Below are 23475 nucleotides of genomic sequence, written 5' to 3'. Positions count from 1 at the left end.
CAGGAGATTGAGACCAGCCTGACAAATATGGTGAAACCCTGCCTCTACTAAAAATACAAAAATTAGCTGGGTCTAGTGGCGGGCACCTGTAATCTCAGCTACTTGGGAGGCATGAGAATTGCTTGAACCCACGAGACAGAGGTTGCAGTGAGGCGAGATCACACCATTGCACTCCAGCCTGTGTGACAGAGTGAAAATCAATCTCGAAAAAAAAAAGTGAACATTTGACATGGCTCAGACATAAGAATAAAGCTATATAGTTTTCCTCTTAAAATACTACCACTATTATTACTATATACTAGGTTTTTTTCCCATTTTCACATGATTATTTGGGTTGTTATTCTCTTATCAATGTATGACCTACCACCCCAACACTCTCCTTAATAAGCAGGAATTCACTTAATATGCTAAACTAGGCTGAATGGGGTTAAGCCACAGCTTGAGTATATTCTTCATTTACCGACTCATTCAGCACTAATGCGCACACAGAGGAAAAGAAAAGATGACACAATTCCTGACCTTTAGGAACACTGCATAGCTGATGAGACAAGACTTCACGCATGCGACAATTCAATAACAATGCCTGAAAGTCAATAATTAATTGACAGCATAGGAATGTGGGAAGTTCCTAGGCAGTGGGACATGTGTTGGTTGAAGCATAAAGACCTCATGGATAGAGAAGAATTTAATTAGAGTCCTACTGGATGAGCAACATGAACAGAGATGGAATGGAGAGATAAAGGCATCCCATGCTGAGAGATGAGTGCCGTGCTTGGAATGGAGGTTTCTACAGGATCGAGGAGTGCTGCACCATAAAGACAGGGACTGGGGGAAAAATACGAAGGTGTGAAAATGAGACAAGGAGCGGTATTACCATGGAATGGCAGGAAGATAACAAGAAACTAAAGCTATTCACTCTTTTTCTTTTCTTCAATATATAGATCATCTTGGCTTAGCGTAGGCCTTTCTGCGTTCATTCTCATTCACCAGTAGATGTGGGCTGACATACATTTAGGTACAAGAGGCTACAAAATTAACCCCTTTCCTTGAGAATCACACAGAATAGAAGTGACAAACAAAAAAAAACAGTGTGTTTCATGTATTATGAAAAGTGCTATGATAAAAAGATACATGGGGGATGGAGGATAAGGGTGCAGAGAGGGACACCTCAGTCATCTTCAGGGGCCAAAGACTGACAACACTTCAGAGAAGGAAAAGCAGTCTTGAAAGAGAGGCAGAAGCTGCCTACTGTGTGCAGAAGGGCAAGGGGGTCTAGGAAGACATAATGGCAACTGCAAAGGCACAGGGGCAGAGAGCTGGGGGAGGAGGGCCTGTTCAAAAGCGAACAAATGGGCAGGGGATGAGCATGGGTCACTGATAATCTGACATACAGGAAACTAAAGACCTGTGAGAACCTACCCCGTCTCTGCAGATAATTTACAGTGGGATGTTGAATGACTTCCTTCTCGGTTTTCAATGTCTTGATTAGAGGCAAATTTAACTCTGACCGGTCTTCATTTTTGAATGCTGAAGTCAAAATTATGTCGATACACTAATAATCATCTTCAAGTTTTATTTACTAGACTCACAGAAGCTTGAGGATAAAATGGAAGGTGTCTAGTTCAACCTCCTTTCCAACCTAATATAATTCTTCTAAGCATTCCAGGCAGGTGGCCATCCAGACGGAAAGAAATCTATCCAGCTCCAGGGAGCTCCGTCTGCCTCAGGAAGCAGCCAATTCACTACTGAACATCACTAGTTGCAGGAAAGTTTCTTCTTAAACTGAGACTAAATATGCCTTCCTGTAGCTTCTACCCATTTCAACCCCCTGGAGTAACTGAAAAAACAGCCAACCATGCCTCCTACATGCAGATTGCGCTATACGATGTTTATAAAAGTGAACTGAGAACTGTCTATTTTCTTCATTAAAGGACTTCCTTGTTAACAACTGGCTTAGTTTTGATTAATTAGGTTCTCCAATTTAATGTACCATCTTCCTTTTCAGGAAGATCCTGAAGGGACATCTGTTACTGGTAGCGATGCTCTATTTATCTCCTTTATGATTAGTAATACCTTATGTTTGCAAAATATTTCACTCTTTCCTAAGCATCTGCACATAAATTATCACATTCTAATGTCATAGGAAGGTTGCTACACCAATGCATGTTATCTTCACAAAAATCTTTGCATCTGTTTTAAGATACAGTATAAAGGACATGTCTTAGAGAATCCTAGGTTTAACAGAACAAAGGCTAGGAGATGCCAAGGATCTAACTTATTTTACAAGATGAAAGAAAATGTAATTATCATAACAAACTCTGGCTGTCTCTTCAATTACGGACAAATAACTGATAACTTACCTTACCTATGGACCACATATACTCCTATCTTACCAAACCATTTGTATAATCACAGGTACTCATGCAACAAACCTAGAGACCAAATGTCTGGCACTAGGACTGAGGAAGAGGTTGGAAATGGAGTTAAATAAGGCATAGTTTTAACTCATCCTATTAAATGGAGAACGATGACTTAGTCACAAAGATGGTTTGGTGTCCTGCAAAAGATGGAAGGGAGGTCATGGCAGAGAAGAGGGGTGAGTAGTTGGGGGAAAACAGACTGTAAACCCTACACATCCAAGCACAGTCTCCCTCAAAGCCAAGTACAAAGGGTCAGCTTTATGGTGGTGCTTCACAGACTATAAAGGACAGGACGCAGAAATCCTCATGTTCCAGAGAAAAACCAATTCTAGGGAGCTAAGTACATGCCCTGCTACTAGGATTAAAATGACAGTGGCTCTTACCCCCAGTCAAACCAAAGAGAGATATATCTGTTACTCCAAAAAGCCCTGTAAGAATTAAGACTCCTCTTGGCCTCAGCAAGAAATGGGTCTGGGTAGATGCGTGATTCCCAACATCAAGGGTCCTGTGGAGTGGTTCTATGAAGCATGCAATGTTTCAACACAATGAACATGTTGTTTAAGCACCTACAAGATTCACTGCAGAGGATCAAATGATGTGCCTACTCTTGACAGACACCTCATTGTCTCCCTCCCTATCTATATATAGAGGGGCATATTTGCTTGTATAGTTCCCAGCCCTCATAAGTGTACAGGCATCCTTGTAGAAAGAATCTGTAAGGGTTAACGACTTAACCTGATGACACCTGGTTTTGATCTGAGGAAAGATATATGTGAATACCAAGTAACACAAATAGTTCAGTGATTTCTTCCAGAGAAACAGGAAAGGACTAGGTTTCTCATGGGAAAACAAACTGCATGCGCAAAATGTACCTTAGATGATACTAATAAACGAGGAGAAAACCCGACAAACCAATGACAAACTAACCTTGTCGGCAGAGTACAGCAACCATCCGCAGTGAGTCTGACTTGAGTTTCGTAGCTATCCGGGGGACATGCGGTCTGCTGAACAGGAGGGCATTCCACAGTCCTGCAGTCCACACCAAAAACTGAAAGGGGGCAAACAGAGAGAGGCAGCGTTTATTGTTACATTTACTTGCTTTGGGAGTCCCTAAATGAAATACTAGCTCTTGACACATTTCCAAAGTCCCCTTGCTTCCAGAAGCCCAGTCCCAGTGTCAGCATGTTACTTCAGTTAATGCTCCAGAACTACAATATGCCTCAAATTTTCTGTGTCAGGAGAGAGGTGGGGATGAGATAATAAAAGAGTTACAATCAAGACAGAGAAAGAATTAAACCAGCAGTGGTTATATGAATGGTGACAGTTAGCCAGAGGCATTTCTGAGTGATAGAATAGTTCAAGAGATGGACAAGGGATCACTTTGCTTGGAGCATTTATCTAGCAGTTTAAAAAAGAAAAAGAAAAACCCAAGCAAAAAAAAACAAAAAACAAAAAAACAACTGGCCGATGATTAGAAACTTGCAAAGAGGAAATCACTGTAACTCAGAAGTGTTCACAGACCACATCGGAAATGCTGCCACAAGAGCAAGGATGTTAGAAATAATATAAAGCAAGAAACAGCTGGGACACAACAGTACATCAAATGTTGGCAAGGAGGGTGAGTAAACAGTCAAAGATGACTTGGCACATGCTATAAAGTAAAGAGGGCAGATGGGGGGGAATTGGCAAAGAGAAAGATTGGGGCTGAGTGTTGCATTATAAAACTTCTGGCATTTTGATGCATGTATTCATCTAAAAATAACTTTCTGTTTTATGTGTGATGATTATTTTTAAATGTAATAATTCAAAGTGGCAGATAGAGCTGCAAATAAGGTCTCTGACCTTCTCTGGGGAAATGAAGCAGATTGCTCTGGTACCATAAATTTTAACCCTACCTCTCCAGTCAAGCATACTTTGAAGGAAAAAAAAGAAGAAACGAGGGAAAGGCACGCTCGCTCTCTGAAGGCGCTTATGTATCAGTGGATGATCACTCTGGTTAAGGCCAGGAGACAAGCTGTCATTAGCCCAAAGTGGCAGATTCGCAGTACACTGGTGAGAAGGGCCATCTTTGTGTGAAAGGAGAGGCCAGGGGTGGCTGAGGAGGGATCTGCTACCCTCTGATGCAAAGGAACAAGGCTGCTGAGACAGAGCTCGTGCATACCTGGTTTGCACTCATAGAGGTCACAGCACTCTCCCGGCTTCCCTGAGGCTTTGGACACTAGTATGTTCAGGTTTCCCGGCTGGCAGACTTTGCGCAGACAGCCTGCGGGGTTGCACACGCAGCGGCTGGGTAAGGGACAGCACTCCCCGGGAGGAGCATAACCCTCGATCAGAACAGAATCTTCAGGACAACGTGGAGAGAACTGGACTTCACAGCGGGCCTTGGAGCAATCTGGCTTCTCTTCTAAATGGGAGAAAAAGAATTTAGCTTATGCCCAGGGCAGTGTGGGGCGCGTTCATCAGAAGCACAGACAGTCCTGATGATCTATTTAAGCAGCCGAAGAGGAGGGTAGGGAAAGAAATGCAGTGTAAACCTGCAAACCTAAACTAACAATGAAAACCTCACCCAAGATCTGCCCGTGACACCAAAAATGTGAGCCTGAAGTTCCCTTCTTCTCCATCTTCCTACCCCCTTGTGTTAAACAATCAACATCTAGAGCAATGACCAACATGAAGAAAGTCGAAGGGAGATGCACGCATGGCATGGAGAATCTGAAAACTGGACCCATTCTTTGACTAACTGAAAGATCTCTGAATTCAAGAGTTCTAAAGGCTGTTCTTTGAAAACAGTATACCTTAAACAAACAAATCATGGCTACTTCAGAAACTGGAGACAAAGTGTATGACAATTAACATGGAGGAATTCTACCTGAGTTCTGATGGTATTCTATTAAGAGTCTGACTTTATGACGTGGTAGCTTAGCAAGATGGATAAAAATTCCCATGTAATTTCCTGAAATGGCACCTGATGTGTTTCTATCTCTAGCAGAGCTCCATCGAATGCACCTTATTCCCCTCTCTCTAGTATTAGCTGCCGACCGATTGCTGTATCTCAATTTTAGAGATGAGAAAAATAAAACGAGATGGGTTTACTCAGATTTTATGATAGGCGAGCAAAGCCCCGGCTTCTGGAATCCTAGTCCACAGTTTCTCTTCTTGGGTTGAGTTTTAAGAGGCCTATATGAACATAAGGCCCTTGAGGAAAAGGCAAGAATAAACTAAAAGACATTCATCACAGTGCAGGACCTTTGGTGGGAGATGGGGAGTTCAGGAAACAGTAGGGAAACTGATGCCAGTTAGTACTGGGCAATGTTTCTCAGTGCTAGTTGTCTTTCCTAAAGTAAAACCCAAACACAGAATTGCTTAGTAGGGTAAGACCCAAGAGGTAACTAGTTTAGTTTCCTCATTTTGTAGATGAAGAACCTGAAGCCCAAGAGCTCAAGTGACGTGGCTAAGGTCAGTGGTAAACTTAAAGCAAGAATCCAGGTCTCCTCATTCCAGTCCACTCAGATCTTGATATCACAGCAGTGGATCTCCTTCTAAAAACCATGCCTATTTCTCTAGTCATTTTCTACCTTGATTGCTGCATCTTCCCTCTTCCTTATCTATTTCTTGTCTACCTAAGACACAATACAGGAGACTCTTCATACTTACAGTTCTAGTAAATTCACTGAAACATTGGTTGAGCACCTGCTGCTCCGGCAGCTTGGGATACGTCAGTAAAGAGGAAAGACATAGGTTCCTGATCTCATTAGTTGACATGGTAGTGGAGGGTGACAGAAAATAAGTAACAAACATTATAAAGAAGTAAATTATATACTAGTGAAGGGTGATGTGTGCTATGAGGGGAAAACAAGAACAGAGTAAGAGGGAATTGGAGTGCTTGGAAGAAGTGGGAACAGTTACAATGTGGTGAGAATGGGCACGATTGAGAAGCTGATGGCTGAATAAAAACTTGAAGGAGTGGTGGGGGGGTGAGCTATGGAGACACTTGAGAGAAGAGCATCCCAACAGAAGGAATGGCTGACACAGGCTTGTGTGTCCCAGGAAAAGTGAGAAGGTCACTGTGGCTGAGGCAGGAGCAAGTGAAAGGAGAAATGGGACTTGAGGGTGTATGAACAGCAGGGGTACCTGGTCATTTAGAACCCCTTGTGCCATTTTAAAGACTGTGGCGTTCACTATGAGACAAATTAGAGCTTTGATTATATAGGAAGAGGAAGAGGGTAATTCAGAAAAGCAGGTCCCGTCTTAGAATGGGAACCTGAGCAACAACAGGAAGGCGCACAGTATCTGGGGAGGAAGGAGACGTGGGAAGAGATTGGAAAGGCACCTGGAAAGAAAGAATATGGAGGAAGACAGACACTGGCACTATTTACCACAGCTGGGTTCAGGGTGTGCTGGAGATGGAGATAAGCAGAGTCTTAATGTTGGCTGCCTTTTGCTACCTACCTTATGACTACGCTTAATTTTCCTGTTGGGTAGAATGCTACTTCACTGCACCTGTGCCTCACTCGAGAAACATTCAACTGCAGGCCTCTACTCTCCTTTGTGGCTACCACTCACATGCCAATTCTAATAAGCAGTTTAAAGCAGAATGGAAAATAAAACAGTTTCTGTCCTAAGAGCAGACTTCATTAACACACATGACATGTGCTAATGTCACAATCACCCCAGAAGGTGAGTTATTATTTGCTCCATTTTACAGATGACGAAACAGATTCCGATTTATTTGCCTAAGGTCACACTGTTAATAAACAGTGACATGGTGATGTGAAACTTGGTCCAATTGGTTCCAGCTATGCTCCTCTGTAACAACATGCCTCCTGTCTCAGGAATCACTACTGTGATCCTGAGAAGTCAGCTGATTTCTCTGGACATAGCTTCTTCCCTATCAGGAATGTGGTTTTTGTTAAAGCTGCGGGGTTAGCTGCATCCCGGCTCCCTCTTACCCAGTCTTATCTCACTGCATGACTCATGGGAGCTACAGCCTGTATGCCACGTGTGCTTGGGTCAAACAGGAGTCTCAGAGAATCCATCTAGCCCACTTTCATAATATGACTCCAAAGAACTGCCTGAGAAGAAAACATGATTGACTAATGAGAAATTCCACTCTCAGACTCCCATCAGTGTGGAAGAGAATAAATCAAAGAGCTGAGGAGGAGAAGGTGAATCCTGACTGTATGAGGATTAAGTTAGAGTTTGTGAAGTGTATTTGGTAGACTGCTCATCTGGCAAATACATTGTTTTATAATTAAGAAAGGCTTTGTGATTTCGATTGCAAATAACACTTAATTGCTCCTCTTGTTAATTTGCTCTCATTAACATATTCTTATCATATTCTATTACATTCTTACTTTACAAAATATTTACTACATAATAATCAAGATTTTCAAACACATGATTAGATCTTGCTGGTTATCCCAACCTTTAAGTTCTTTTTGACAGTCCCAACACTGTCACCTCTTAACTGCGTTTTGCTGTACAAGCCTGAAGAGATGGATTGATTTCTTAAGAGCTGCCTTTGTAATACAAGTGGGATAGGGTAGGCCACCAAAGACACAGTCTTAATGTAAGTCGATCAGACTTTGAGAGCTTGAAGGGATCTAAGAATGTTAAACATGCAGGTTAAATCTTATTAAATGCTTTTCAACTTTTCTCAAGATGACCATACTGGCTTTCTCTTTAATTTATTAGTATAATCAGTTGTATTTTAAATCATCCTTGTGTTCTAAGAATAAACTATGTTTTTAAAGATCCTTTTAGATTTGACTTCCTAACATTTTAAGATTTTTAAATTTACAAACTTGAGTAATACTCATCTTTAGTTCTCTCTTTTATGTTGGCCTTATCCAATTTTAGTTTCAGAGTTAACTCTTGCAATGAGCTGTTTAGCATTCTATCTTTCTCTGCTCTAAAATCATTCAAATAACACAGGAATTACCTATTCTTTGATGTCTTCACACAACTCACCTGTGAAACTATTTGAATTCAGTATGTTTTTGGAAGGGGGAGGGACAGATTTCTTCTTTGGTTATTATTCAGGTGTCCTACCTATTTTAGAATCATGACTGCTAACTTATATTTTAGTAAAAAGTATATAATTCATCTAGATTTTCAAGTTCATTTCAGACTTTACTGACCAAGCTTTCTTTTTGTACTTTATGTCAGTTCTTTTAAGTTTTTGAATCTCTTGTCTTTCAGATGATTTTATTAGTTTTCCTCTAGCGTTTTAAGATTAATGCTTGGTTCATTTCTATTTTGGTGTCTTAAAACAAACACCTTTCTCAGACTTATTATACAAACAATTTTAATTACACTTTGAATACTTCAATCAAATATTGCTTTGGTTATATTCTGATTTTTGATATCTGTTGCTTTCAATGTGACTTGTGGCTAAGTAATTTATATTCTAGCTTTTGCTTCCTCTTTAAAGACTTTTTAGAAGAATGCTACTCAATTTTTGCATAGGTAGATTTTGGATAACTTTCTTTTTTATTTTAATTTATAGTTTTACTGCCTGGTTGCTAGAGACTGTAGGCTGTACAATTATCTACTTTTGATAACTTCTTGATTTTTGTATGTTTTTGGTTTTAGCACGTGTATATGTGTGGCCTCATAATCCATTTAAAAATAGATATTTGAAAATAATATATATCCACTGTTTATTGCATATAATCTTGCATATCTATTAAGTCAAACTTAATTATGACATTCTGATTACCTATACCTTACGTTTTTTATCTGGTTTCCAAGAGGGATCTCTGTAAAATCTACTGAAAGCCAGTAACTTCTCTTCAAAATTCTAGCAGCTACTTTAATTTTTCAAGGCTATGTTGTTAACTTCATGACTAGCAGGTCTAAGACTCAAGCATGCAAATTATCAAGTTATGCTTTCAAATAATTTAGATTTCCAAAGTCTCCATCTTCCTTATTTTGTAATTAACATTCCTAGCTTTTTCTCTTCTTTCAACTCTCTAATCACCCTTCAATAAATTACCTAGAATCCCTACTCACCCTGCATCTTCCTTTGCCCTGAACCAGTCACCAGCCTGTCACTTACATGTAATACAATTACCATAACACCAGGAATTGTTTTTCTGATACCTTTTTTTTTACAGCCCTTTTCTATAACTTCTCTCATTAGATTTTATTTATTCTTCTCTGTCTCTATTCCATGTTTCTTTCACAGAGAACATAAGGATAAAACTATAGACACTACATTAATTAGAAGATTTTTCTGACATTACTTTTGAGTTTTTAACTTTATCTATTTGAAAAGAAGTCTCTCTCGACTCTTTCCCTATGGTGTGCAACAGATCTATATATAACACTTAAACTAATTAACAAGCTTTTATGTATGATTGCACTGACAACACTGAAACAGACATGAAAAAAAGCCTGCTCCAGATATAGAAAGACTAAGGTGTCAGTATCACTCGCAACAGAAGTAATTATGGAAAAATAACCTGATTTCATCATCTTAACAATCTTTAAGAAGTTAGTATTAAAATACTAACAGGCTTACCCAATATAAAGAGATTTTACAATAACCCTGGGAAGTTTCTATCAATCCTAGTCACTTTAATGTGTACGACTGGATCTTGGTCATTTCTAGGCCCTCACCAGGTCCCGATGTCAATGAAGTATAGGCTGGTGCAAAAGCATTTGCAGTTTTTGCCATTGAAGGTAATGACAAAAGCCATGATTACTTTTGCAACAACCTAATACAGTCATGATCTACAAGTAACAAATGCATACAAGAGTTTCTGCTTAAATGCCAATTTAAATGAAACACAAAGGCAAATGAAAAACTGATGGTAAGAAAAAAAGAAGATAAAAATTATATCAGCAGATTATCATGACTTCTATTTAAATTTTGTAGAGTCCCATACATCTGACACTGAATACTTCCTTCTATTTCAAAATCTCTTCTCATTCTGTCTCTCTCTCTGTCAAACACATACACACACACACACACGTGGAATACACAACCATCCTGAAACAATCCTTGGGAGTTCAAGCTACTTCGGGAAATTCAAAGGACCCCAAATTTGGATTACATTTGATAGCCTGAAACTTAGTAGGTAGAACACAAAGTCAAGAGAAGATTCTGGGGTCAGTGTTTTTTCCCACACCTCCCTCTGATATTTCTCATCATCTGACGCCCTGGAGTAGCTGGGTACCAGTCTAGAGTATCACAAAGGCCCTTGGGCATTTGGTAGCACAGGGAGACCAACCCTGAGAATTAAAATTCTGGAGCAGACGGACAATAAAGAGCTACATAGCACAGTGCCAGGTGGTGGTAAAGGCTCTGCAGCACACTGAGTGATACGGGTGCCATGCATCAGCCAGGTGAGTGAAGGAAGGTTTCTCCGACGTGGCATTGGAACAGATACTTGCATGAAAGAAGGGAGAAAAGCACAGAAAAAAACAGAGCAAGAGTGTTCCAGACACATAGAATGGCAAAAATGATGGCTCTAAAGCAAGAAGAAAGAGACTCCTTTTCAAGTGAAAAAACACGACTTCACAATTATTAAGAAGAAATATAAACTGATACAATTAATAGGCAGAAAATACCAATAAAGGCTCAACAAGAAAACTGTTTTGCTGGATAATTCTTATTAAGAATTAAATTTTTACGGTCATGCTGAAGGAATGAAAGAAATCTCTACTAACTGAGCACCTCCTATGCATGGGGGCATGCTTCTACTCATTCTCACATGCCTTTGTACTTCCAAGTGAAGAAGAGATTGTATCTTCATCTCTACTTGACAGTTGAAGAGAGAGATCCAGAGAGGGTAAGAAACTTGGCCAAGGTCACAAAGCAAGTGGCAGAACTGCCAAAGCCCATAGTTTTCCCACTAGCCCATAATGCCAAAAGCAGGCAGAGCTTCAACTTTCCTACTCAGTGTTGCTGGAATCTGCATGTTTAAGTCAATAGCTACATTTTTGCTCAAATATAAATGACTAAGTTAATTTGCAAAGATGAAGAGGTTCAGGGTCTTTATAGTGTATCCTCATTACTTTCTTGTTGGCAGTCCTATTTCACTTGTTCCTTGCCCTTAGAGACATCACGTGATAAAAGGAGGAACTTTATTCATCATTATTTTGTTCTTAAAACTTCTATTACAAATGTAATACATATGTCATCCCTAAGTTTTTAAATTTAGAGACTGACTCCTTTAAAGTTACACTGTGAATTCTTTTCATTCACATTCCATGATTTTATCATAACCTTTTTTGGCAAGCTTTGCTGTGAAGACTTGTTCCACACAATCATAACCCCCAGGGGAAAAAATTAGACTTGTTGATACAGTCCCAGAAATATTTTATATTTCAAGCTCGTTCAGAAACACCCACTGTACTTTCCCAGCACTTTCTTAAGACTCTGAATTTAGGATTTAACAGCGATGGAATCTTTGTAGAGTCTTTTCTTGGTAGTTTGTCAAAAATGCCATATTAAATTGTTTTCGACTACCTAATAAAGCGAGTTTGCATCACAGTGGCGTATAACTTAGCCAAATAAAAGGAAAAAAATGCTCTGCAAGACTGTAACATGTGATACTTTAATTCAGTGGTTCTCAACCCTGGCTGCGCATTAAAATCACTCACAAAGATTTTTAAAAATACCACTGTCTGGATCCCACCTCAAACCAATTAAATCAGAATTTCTGGGGGAGGAGCCTGGGCATTAGTACTTGTTTAAATAGCTCCCAGGGTGATTCTATTGTGCAATTGGGCCTGAGAACCACTGCCTTACTCCAAGCAAACAGAGAATCTTTACAATGAAGCTCCTTACTGACAGTACAGCTTCGCCAAGGGCATGTTCAAACACCCCGGCAAGCCACAGCTGGCCAAGTGCCAAAGAAGCACTGAGCCCTCCAAATCTCTGCCTGCCACCAGGTCTAAGCCATATATTGGGCCCCATTGTGCCTCTGGGATTCTCCAGAGCTACACATCTTTTCTTCCAGAAGGATGTTATGGAACTGCATTGGATAATGATGCTTTAGATTAGAGATTTGTTCTTAAAGTGTGGTCCCCTAGAACAGTAGCCTCAGTATCACCTGGGAACTTGTTGGAAATGCAGAAACTGAGACCTTACTTCATACCTACTGAATCAGAATCTGCGTTTAGCAAGATGTACAGTAAAGTTTGAGATGAACTGCTCTAAAGTGGTGGTTCTCAATGATCCTTGGACCAGCAGCATCAACATCTCCTAAGAAACTTGCTAGAAATGCAAATTCCAAGGCCCACCAGACCTACAGAATCAGAAATACTGAAGGTGGGGCCCAGCAATCTGGGTTTGAACACACTCTCCAGGTGATTCTCACGCACACAAGTTTGAAAATCTTAGTGCTAGAATACAGATTTTCAATCCTGGCTGAAAAACATTAAAAACCCCAGGAGAAGATTAAAACTCTAGAAGCTCAGAGCGCACCCCAGACCAATTAAATCAGAATTACTGGAAGTGGGACCGTGGTATCGGTTTTTGTTTTTACAATTCCCTAGCTGACTCCAATGTGCAGTCAATGCTGACCCACTGTTCTAGGCACCCCGAGCCCCCTCATCCTCCATACTCCCAGGGGATTTAAGGCTGCTTTGATTCTTAGGCAATCTGATCCAACTAGTCTTCCCTGGAATCTTCCTGGAAAAGGTCAGAGCTTCCTGGGAGGAAGAAAAAAAGTTCAGAGAGGCTTCCAGGATTTGCCTTTTATGGGAGGTAGTGGGGTGGAGGGAGTAGGGAGAGTAAGAGAGACAGATGCCAAATGTGGCCTAATCCTACTGAGTTTTAAAACAGTTTTAAAATATTTACTGAGTCCAGAGACATTTTACTTCACCTTTTAATTCACACCGGAAAAACACATCCAATTTACTCCCAGAGAAATCTGCCATTCAAATAATCATATGTATATATTCACACACCATAACAAATTTCAAAATGTAACAATGAATTTATTTTTCACAAATCTGGAAATAAAATAAGGCCTAAGAATGGTTTAGATAAATGTACAAAGACCTAAAGATTCGTTTCAAAAAGATTAATTTGCCTAATAAACAACAGTCTTGTCTGAATACCTCCCCTACCAGACACATTTTGCCGTAAACACTGACCCACAAAAAGGAATCAAAATTATTAGAGAATGGGACAAATGACTAAGGAGGAAAATTAAATGAACTAAATTTGTATAGCAGCTCAGCAACATGGTAAGAAGACTCTTTATAACAGCTTGAAAATGTCACAGAGACATAAACATCAGAAATTAAGAACTCCCTAGGTGATGTCTACAGGAAGGTGGCATCCATTTAGAACACAAACAAAACCTCTATCAATTCTTCCTCCACTGAGGAAGGATGCGGTAATTTGGTTCTTCATTTGTGCAACAATGACAGAAATTTGAAAAAAGTACATTAATAAAATTTCCAATTTTAAGTATGTCAGAGTGAAGGGTCTGGTGTTCATCTGTAAAATGAGGGGCTGGCCCTTGTGGGTGTCTCCTATGCACATACTCCAGCCAGATGTTCTCAGATCCCTTCCTATGTGGTCAGGTTCCAAGGATGCTCAGTCTCTGCTCATTAAGGAATACTGACACATGCCTGCTGAATTAAAGGGGCAGCCAGTCACATTCCTTTAAAACTCCAGTATCTGTCAGCTGGGCACGGTGGCTCAAGCCTGTAATCCCAGCACTTTGGGAGGCCGAGGCGGGTGGATCACGAGGTCAAGAGATGGAGACCATCCTGGTTAACATGGTGAAACCCTGTCTCTACTAAAAATACAAAAAAATTAGCTGGGCATGGCAGTGCGTGCCTGTAATCCCAACTACTTAGGAGGCTGAGGCAGGAGAATTGCCTGAACCCAGGAGGCAGAGGTTGCGATGAGCCGAGATCAATCACGCTATTGCACTCCAGCCTGGGTAACAAGAGCGAAACTCCATCTCAAAAAAAAAAAAAAAAAAGAATAATGGAAGCGGACAGAGAAACAACAGTTGAGAGTAAAACTTCTGGCATGTAAGAGGGCTGTTTGTGTGTGTGTGTTTCAGAATCAGCTTTACCTTTATGAATCATAGCAAGCATGGAATGATTACATCTGTGCTCTGGGATGTCATGTTAGGTGTTAGGTTTAAAACAAACTGAGGAGAAAACATAAAGACCTATGAGTACTCTGTGTGTGAGTAGCTGGGATTACAGGCACGCACCACCATGCCCAGCTAATTTTTTGTATTTTTAGTAGAGACGGGGTTTCACCATGTTGACCAGGATGGTCTCCATCTCTTGACCTCGTGATCCACCCGCCTCGGCCTCCCAAAGTGCTGGGATTACAGGCTTGAGCCACCGCGCCTGGCCGCTTCCATTACTTTCTTTATAAATTGCTTCCACTCTGGAGAGAAGGAAGGAAGCACCCTTATCTAGTTAGTTTCTCCTGGAGACTGTTCTCAGCTATTTCTGCATTCAAGCTGTGTGGAAGCGCCCTGTTTACAAAGTTGTCAAATTGACAAGATGGCATATAATGGCAAGGAGTGCCTCCAAAAACAAACAAAAGACCTCCCAATGTTTATACCCATACCATAAAGGCTCTCACTGGTGAGAAAGGGCTTCTGCAGACCCCTCCCAGAGGTGGGTATGCCTCTGAGAACAGCCTCATTCCCTTCCCAGGACTCCTCCTGCGAAGGCACTTCCACCCTTCTGGGCCATTCCTTCGGCTCCAGCACAAACTTCCTAATCAGACGTGCACTGGGGCAAGCCCCTGATGGAGCCCCACGTTTCTATGCTGTGTTTGTGTTCTTTGTGTACCCACCAGACCGCCAGGAGGGTACCCAGAGACTACAAATATGTGAACTGCAGCTGAGCAAAGGGACGTGTTTACTTTCCATCCTGAACTACAACTTGACCTGTAGCGAAAACAAAAATACTGCAATGTGTGTTTTTTTTTTCCCAGAAATGATAATTATAGTACTCCAAACATTTTTCAAACTTCAACTACCAAAATAGAAAAGGCATTTCAACAAATAATTTATTAAATAGGTACTTATATTCTTGGTAGCCCTGACATGGAAATCATACCTTTTTCCCCCTTCATAGTCATTAAGGGACTTGGCTTCTGGCTCAAAGCCATCTTCCAGGGCAAGATGGGGTTCAGCCTCCCAAGGAGAAGTGACTTTACTTATGTAATTAAAATGATCTAGGCAAGAGGTGGGTGGAAAAAGTACTCCCTGTTCGTTACAGTCAGCATGGGTTTATAAGCAACTTTTTCTACTTCAAAATACTGGCAATTCAAGCATTACAGTTTGTATAAGGAGAAACTTCTGCACATCTGGCTGATGGGATGTGCTGGAATAGAAGCCTAAGGCCAGATACACCCCTGGTACCGAACACAGGAAGTACAGTACTTACACTCCTTTCAGGAGCATCACAAGAACCCCAGCTTATTTTAACAACTCTCTCTGGAGGGAATGCTCCCTCACCTGGTCCCTTACCTCTAGTCCAAGTCTTTGTGATCCCAGGACTCCCATCAGAATACATCCATTGTTAACCACCACTGTCAGGCTTTCCAACACTCTTTACACCACCGGTTCTCAAAGCTGAGCATGCCAAATGCTTCTTAAAGCACAGATCGCCAAATCTTATCCCCAGTTGCTAAATTAGCTGGTCTTGGATGAAGCCCCAGGATGCACATTTCTGACAAATTCATAGGCTCCTGATGCTGCTGTCCAGGCACCATGCTTTGAGAACTACTACTTTATACCATATCCACTTGCAAACATCCATCTCTTGTAAGCTCCACCATCTTCTCTCCTCCCTCTAAAAAAAGCTGCTTTATCTCTTTCTGTATGCTTGTCACTCTTTTCTACAAATGCACAGCAAAGCTGGCTCAAGGTATGGAGGATGGCCACAGGCCTGACGGACCTGAACAACAGCTGTCCCAGCCAATCTCATCCTCTTCTACACCAAAGAACAACCCACACAGAGCCCAGCATCTGGGGCCTGAGTCAGAATTCGGAGAGGCGTAAAAATGACAGAACAGGTAAATTGGTGAGGCTTCCACGACAAGAAGAGATCATGACTGCTGCCAAAGTGAACACTGTGTTCTGCCTCAGTGTTGCTCCCATATTCCAGGATTCTCTTCCATTTTCAAATATGTCAAAGGAAATCAGGATTCCACAAATAAGCCTCAACAGATTATGGTGAAACACTTCTCACAAAGGCACACACCAGTAATGGGGAATTTGTATTATTGGCAGCAAGAGTGTCAGGAAATTTAATTCTACAAATGTTACGGGGATTGGGCTTCACACAAGTGCTAGGGACCTAAGTTCCTTTCAGCTTTTTTGCCTTCAGTCCCTATGGTGCAGCCCTTGTTCACAGAGTATTCCAACTAGTGGGAAGGGGTAAGGCAGAAGGGGAAGGCACAACTCTAAATGGCATTATGGGAAAAGGAGCACTGTTACTTTGCTCACTTCATGGACCAGGAATCAGTCACGTGGCCACACCGACCTCAAGGACATCTTTATTCTGAGTGGCCGCATCACTAAACATTTTCTATCTATGCAAGAAGAGGAGAATGAACACATGGACATGGGGGACAATTAGAAACTTCTGCAACAAGTTTCCTAAGACAATGAACTGTAAGAATAATGGAAGTGTTTTGCCTTAAGAGTGAATGTAAATAGAGCATTCTGAAGAATCACTTGAGAAACACTCAAACAAGCAATACGTGTACTTCTTCCAAAGCTCTACATCTATTTGTTACAAGAGCCTGGAAGATTCTTATTCATTAATTCCAGAAATATTTAACAACCAACTGCTAAATAAGAGACACTATAACAAGTTGGGTATTTTAATAAAAGCAATGATATATAGAAAACCCTTTGTCATCAACAAGCCTAGATTTTCTGTACATATGAACTTTAAAGCAGAAAGCCCAGACTTCTTTTGCAGTATTCTACAGCTCGGAATTTTCAACAAATCAATCTAATCCTTCCTACAAAAAAAAGATGAATCAGAGATTTGAAGCTTTAATTACAAGAGAATAGGGGAATCGATATTAAATACAAATGTGGGAATGATTCTGTCTACAGGACTTACTTGTCAAAGAAGAAGAAAAGTTTTTGAAGTCAGAAATTTGTAGATATGAGTAAAGAAAACAGTGACTTAGGAAAGCTAAATGACTTGCCCAAGGACCACTCACCTAATGAATGTCAAGGCAGGACCAGAAGCCCAGTCTCCTGGGGAGGCCTGCACCGCTTCCATCAAGAAACATGGTCATCATCCTAAACTTCTCATTTTTCAGTCTGTAGTCTGCATCTTTCCCTGATAGTTATTTGATCTCTTACATGATATCTAAAATTGCTTAGACTCTAGCTGAAAAAGTTGTTCGATTACCAAGTTCCTTCATCATGAAAGCAGCTATATATACAAACCAAATCAAGACAAGACAAAAATAACCCTTTATTAGTGGAGTGGCTAAGAAAGGTCAGAAGAGCAACCTCTGGTCACAGGACAGCTACAGTGCTGTCCACCAGCCAGGTGCTGATAGGTCCCCCACCCACACAGGCAGAGCCTCGCCCCCTGAGATGCAGTGAACAAATCAGCTAGGAATGGGAGGGAGGGCAGGCCTGCAAGATGGAATACAAGGGCAATCTGTCTGTACACCAAGGGTCTTGGGGCTGGAGCCCTAGACAGAGAGAGTGCCCATGAGGAACCACCTAGGGCCTCCATACCATAGGGACTTCTCTGTAGCAACTGAATCCCCAGGACGTTTAGACCTCTGATGGTCTCCTTAACCCATTCAGAAGATGAAGTCCAGGCAGAGAAAAGTAGAAGCTGTACTACCAGAGCACTGCTGGTACGACTAGACAGGGCCTCTCAACATTAAAGATGGTAGAATACTTCATGTGGAAACGGCTTCAGGCCTTGGCTTGGTGTGGCTCTTACCTCTGAAAGCTTTCTGTCTACAAGATCTTCTCACACTGCCATGGCTTCCTCACAGTTCAAACGGTATTTCCCTGCTCTTGTTCTGATCCTTGGTTTTGTGAGGGAACTGAATTACCCAAACATCTCCTGCTGATGGTTGAAAGCCTCTGTCCCTATATTAATGGGATGTGTCTGCCTGCCTAGTCTTGTGAAGGTACTGCAGATCTCTTGCCTAGCAAATGAGGATGAAGCCAGCCTTCTCTATTTCTTCCTCAGTTTCTCTGCTCCTTTTCTTACTATTTTCCTGTGTTAAAAGTCACTGCTACTCTCATTCCCAGGAAGGTCACTTATTAAAATTTGAGGTTTATGTCAATGTTACCCTTTGTCCATGTTATAACTAAAGAACATAAAAATATGCCTTGAATAGGGAAAGCACCACACATACAAAAAAGAAGCCTTGTGAGAGGTCAGATATAAACAAGGGAGAGTGGAAGTACCACAGGTTTTCTTTAGTGATGCTGGGAGCTTGATGGACTGGCTCAGTATCAATTTCTATCTTAAGTATTTTTTAACAGATGAAGAAGCTACCATTTATCCTTGACTTACTGCTCATTTTCTGAGCTCCAGGATCTAGGCTATTGCTCTAATTCCTAGTTCTACTTGGACATACCAGTTCTTCATTATCTTCCCTATTCAAGATAATTTCCTTCAAAGAGGCTAAGGGAATCCCATAGCCAGATATTCTTTATTTAAAAACACACACACAATGTGTGATACACGTGGCCATTGATACATGCTAGGAATTTTACTTGACCTCAAAGACTTAAATAAGAGACTTGAGACATCTCAAATGACCTTCAAGATGAATGATGGTAATTCAAAAAGGCGATTCAGTCAAGATATCATTACTGGGCCTCCTATAAAAAAGGGATGGAAACAGAATGGATTCAGAATTTCCACAAGAGGTTAGGTCCCGAAGTCTTTGTAAACACTCTGTTGTACAATGCCACAGATTATAATTGCCCCAGAAAGTGAAATTTTACATTGGCCAGTACACTCACTGAGGTATTTCCAGGAATTGCTCTTCTTGGTTCTGGACTATGCATTTCAGAGATCCAATCTATTGCCAAATACAGCATGCTGGCTGTTTAATTGGTCCCAGATTTGTTTTCTGGTAAAGAACCATCACTTTCTAGGACCTTGTTATTCCTTTGCACTCCCATCACCAGCCCTAGAAGCTGGCTTTCTTTTCTAAAGAAAACAGTTTTGACTAGTTCATGACTTCCTACATAAGTGATAATGGGCTAAAAACAATTGGGCAGTTGGCTTGTCACCAGCTAAGTGATTTTTCCCCCCGTAAAGGGGCTTCATAGCACACCTGATTCAAATTACAAATCACTACATGGCATGGATCCTCTGGGTCACTGTTTCAGAAATAACTGAATTGATGAACGTTAAAGCAATGAATTGCAAGGGTCTGCTCTGTTGGTTTCTGAACAATAAATCTTGTATAATTCATGGTTGTTCGTATTTAGCAATAACCTCATACCTAAGTCTTTTATCCATTACCCACTTAAGAATGTGCTCAGAAGGCACCACCTCATCTGAGCCTCTGATGAGAATGTTGGTGACAGCAGAATTTGTCACCAGTAAGCCTCCTTTTGAGTCAGAGAAGGATTTTTCAATTTGTAATTCCAAGTGTTTGGAACTAAATTTGGAATTTAATTTCCATTCCTAATTGTTATTGTGAAGCAAAAATTATTAAGACAATGATATTTTTATACTGAAAAATAACTTAGACTAACTTCCAATAACAATTTAAAAGTAATCTAAGTTTAATCTGCCAGAAATATGTAAAGCTAATAGAGTTGTTCAGGAGTTTTCGTGATGAGTCTAACATGCACCTGTACCAGTACTCCTAGAGAAATGGTTCTAACATGAAAATTCTGCTCAGCAATTGATCTTCTGATACTATTTCTGAACGAGTATACCTAACAGTTGAAGTCTTACTACCAATATGTTTAATTTACCGGAGCTATTTATTAAGTCTGGGAACCACATTGTCTTTATATTACTCAGAAAGACAAGTAGTATTCATTCTTTCATCTGAAAATGTTCCTGAGTAGGTATCTGACCCATGGTGAGTACGATACCCAGTTCCTCCCCCCTACAAACTCACTACTGAGTTTAGAAGAACAAGAACATTAGTTAGCACGAACTGGTCTCACCTATGGACTTAGTCCTGGGCCTGTCATTAACTGCTTATGTGACTTGGACAATTATTTTCATCTCTGTGGGCTTCCATGTCCTCTTGTACCAATAGGAAGGGTAGAATACGAATCCTAAGGTTCTCTGCACTCCAAGAAGTGAACAATAGAGGAAATTATTTAACAATAGAAAACAATAATCAAAGAGGCGGACTCCAGGCAATTTTTTATATTTTTGGGGTGGGTACATGTGACAATTTAATACATTCACATAATCTGTAAAGATCCAGTCGGTGTAACTGAGATATCCAACAAGGCATATGAGTGGCAGGAACAAAAAGAATTGTGACTAGAGAAAGGAGAGACTAGGGTGCAGCACGGCAATTGCTGAAAGAACTTCATGGAGGAAGTGAGAAATTTTTATCCGCGTTTTGAAATACAAATGAGATTTAAAGCACGTGAAGTAAGAGTGTGGAGAGTAGAGACTGAAAGTAAAAGGAGAGTGACGGGTGATGTAGCACAGTGGCCATGCCCCCATACATCCCGCTTCCCAAGGACACAGCCCGACTGCTGAAGAGCATACCATGGCCTTCTCTGCCTCCGTTCTTTTAATCAGATAGGTCCGTCTCCTGCGATGCTCTTCCCCAACATGCATCCATCTGGCCAGACTGCTACCACCTACCATCCAACATTTACTAAGCAACCATGACATCCTGGGCACTCTGCTAGAGATTTGGAGAGACAAGGTTGAACCATACATGGTTCCTACCCTCAAAGGACATTGTGGTCATCTTCAAGCAAAAGCCATCTCCTCTGTGAATTATCCCTTCACTTCTGCCTCCCCCACATGTTGGATTCCTTCCTTCCGTCTATTTTCACAGACTTAAATCACATACCTATTTTATACAATGTTCATATTGCATCATTAAATATTTACACTTCTATCAGGGTAATCCATGACCAAATGTGATTTCCACAAGGACTGGTCTGACTTTTGTACATTTTTGTTTCCTCACAGCCCAACAAAATGCCTAGACCACAGCAGGCAGCAAATCAGCTATTAGATCCTTTACTGATATCTTCTACTACTCTTAATCTCTTTTTTTCTCTCTATTAATTTTTATCCACCTACTTATGCATCTGTCTGTCTAGTTTGTTCTACCACTTACTACCAGTCTGTGGACCTCAGTCACTTTTCCTAGCTTGAGCTTACTCATGTATAAAATAATAAAAGTCTCTACCTCATTGACTTGTTGAGAGGTTTAACTAACACATCAACAGCTTAGACTAATACCTGGCACATAAGTAAGCATCTATTATTAGCTCTGATTATCATTAGCTGCTGACCTTTAAATAGTTACAAAAGATTCTGGAATCTTTTTATAAATCATGGAACCCAGTCAACAATGTAAGGTCTAACAATCAAGTGATACAAGGGCAAAAGACTCAAATAATTCAGTACCATCATCAGGTAGCACCAACCCAAAGCATGCAAAAACATATCAAGTTTACAAAGCCTTCCTATCCTAGCTAGCCACACAACAAGCACAAAAGGCCCGAACTCTTTCACTGTGTATTACCATTATCTTACTTTAGAAATGTCTGTACACAATGAATTGCAAATTACTATAATATGTACTTCAACCACATAGACCTTGTTAACAAAGGAACATTGTAAAGTGGATACAGTACTTGAGTAGCTGAGCGGAGGGTGTGTCTCAAGGTGTAATTAACTTTATGGACTATTCAAAGGTCTCCAGGTCCAGCATGGTAGTTATTTTAAATAGCTAAAAACATGCTCTATTGAAAGCCTTGGGTGGTCATGTGGTTCAACCAATCCAAGCTGACTCCAGCTTAGGGTCCCCAGTATGCCACTACTTACCTTAAGTACGCTGAGATTCTCACAGTCATTTCTGAAAATGAGCTGCCTAAATTTATTTAAAATTTTTAAAGGGCTATGGTACATTAAAATGAATTCTAAAGTACACAAGAATCTCTGAGTTAGAGAATCAGGAGATCCTACAAAGTTGTAAAATACTCTAGTATGGAAATAATTCCTTTTTTACCTAAGCACTCTAAACACTGTTTCCATTATATACACTACTTATAAGCTTAAAAGCTCATTTGAAAGAAAGTAAAGCACTGGGGTATTTCTATAACCAGTCCTTAGTGTGATTTATTTAAGGAAACTGAAGAAACATGACAGCAAAAAACAATGGATTAGAATTAAGAAAGTAAATTTTAGCCCTAGAACCATTACTGACTTTGTAATAACAGCTCCTAGGAGAACAACCATTTCCAAAGCATTTAGGGAGTTACAGCATGAGCACCCCAGGAATAAAATTGGCATCATTAAATTTGGAAAATTTAATTCATGAAGCTGACTTACAGCACAAATTTTTAATTTTTCTACCTCAAGAATCACATCATTAAGGAAGCAAAACCATAGTATCATAATATTATCAGAAGCAGAGCTTGCCCCTTCTGCAATGGTAAATTACTACCTAAATTCATGGTGAATCTGAAGAGCGGTAAGTAGTGAAACAACTCTTATAAACACCGGCAGCTACTGAGAGCAAAGCTTCTCGGGCTACACAGTTATTGAAATCCAATCTTGGATATTCAGAATTTCAAATGGCACTTAAAACTATTCAATTATGCAGGGGGAAAAACGTTTACCACCCTGCCACCTTCTATTAACTACACCCTCTATTAACTGGTACAGGTATATCCACACGTATAGAGTACTATACGAACATATATCCCCACACATATAGTACATCCCCACATATATAGTACTATACGAACAGACATTCAAATGAAAGACTGAGCGCTATTAAATTATCCTAAAGGTTTTTTGAATTAAAGAACATTAACTGTATTGAGTATGTAAGATAAAACCGCAAAATAAAAGGATAAAGCCCCCAAGAAACAAAATA

The 23475-nt window shown here is 40.4% G+C and overlaps 1 protein-coding gene across 3 annotated transcripts in view; it reads right to left on the bottom strand.

Moving 5' to 3' along the window:
* The window catches only part of CRIM1 (cysteine rich transmembrane BMP regulator 1), a 194160-nt gene that overhangs the window by 100783 nt on the left and 69902 nt on the right, over nucleotides 1-23475 (bottom strand). For 2 of the 3 annotated variants that reach the window (XM_039477760.2, XM_039477770.2), the window contains exons 3-4: nucleotides 4582-4824; nucleotides 3348-3468 (exon numbers count right to left, since the gene is read on the bottom strand). In XM_039477760.2, coding sequence (XP_039333694.1) covers nucleotides 3348-3468; nucleotides 4582-4824 — 364 coding nt within the window. The remainder of the gene's footprint in view (nucleotides 1-3347; nucleotides 3469-4581; nucleotides 4825-23475) is intronic. The other variant, XM_039477775.2, reaches the window with a different exon arrangement.

This window comes from Saimiri boliviensis, chromosome 1 (assembly GCF_048565385.1).
Source record: "Saimiri boliviensis isolate mSaiBol1 chromosome 1, mSaiBol1.pri, whole genome shotgun sequence".
Taxonomy (NCBI): Eukaryota; Metazoa; Chordata; class Mammalia; order Primates; family Cebidae; genus Saimiri; species Saimiri boliviensis.
This window is presented reverse-complemented; position numbering and strand designations above follow the sequence as displayed.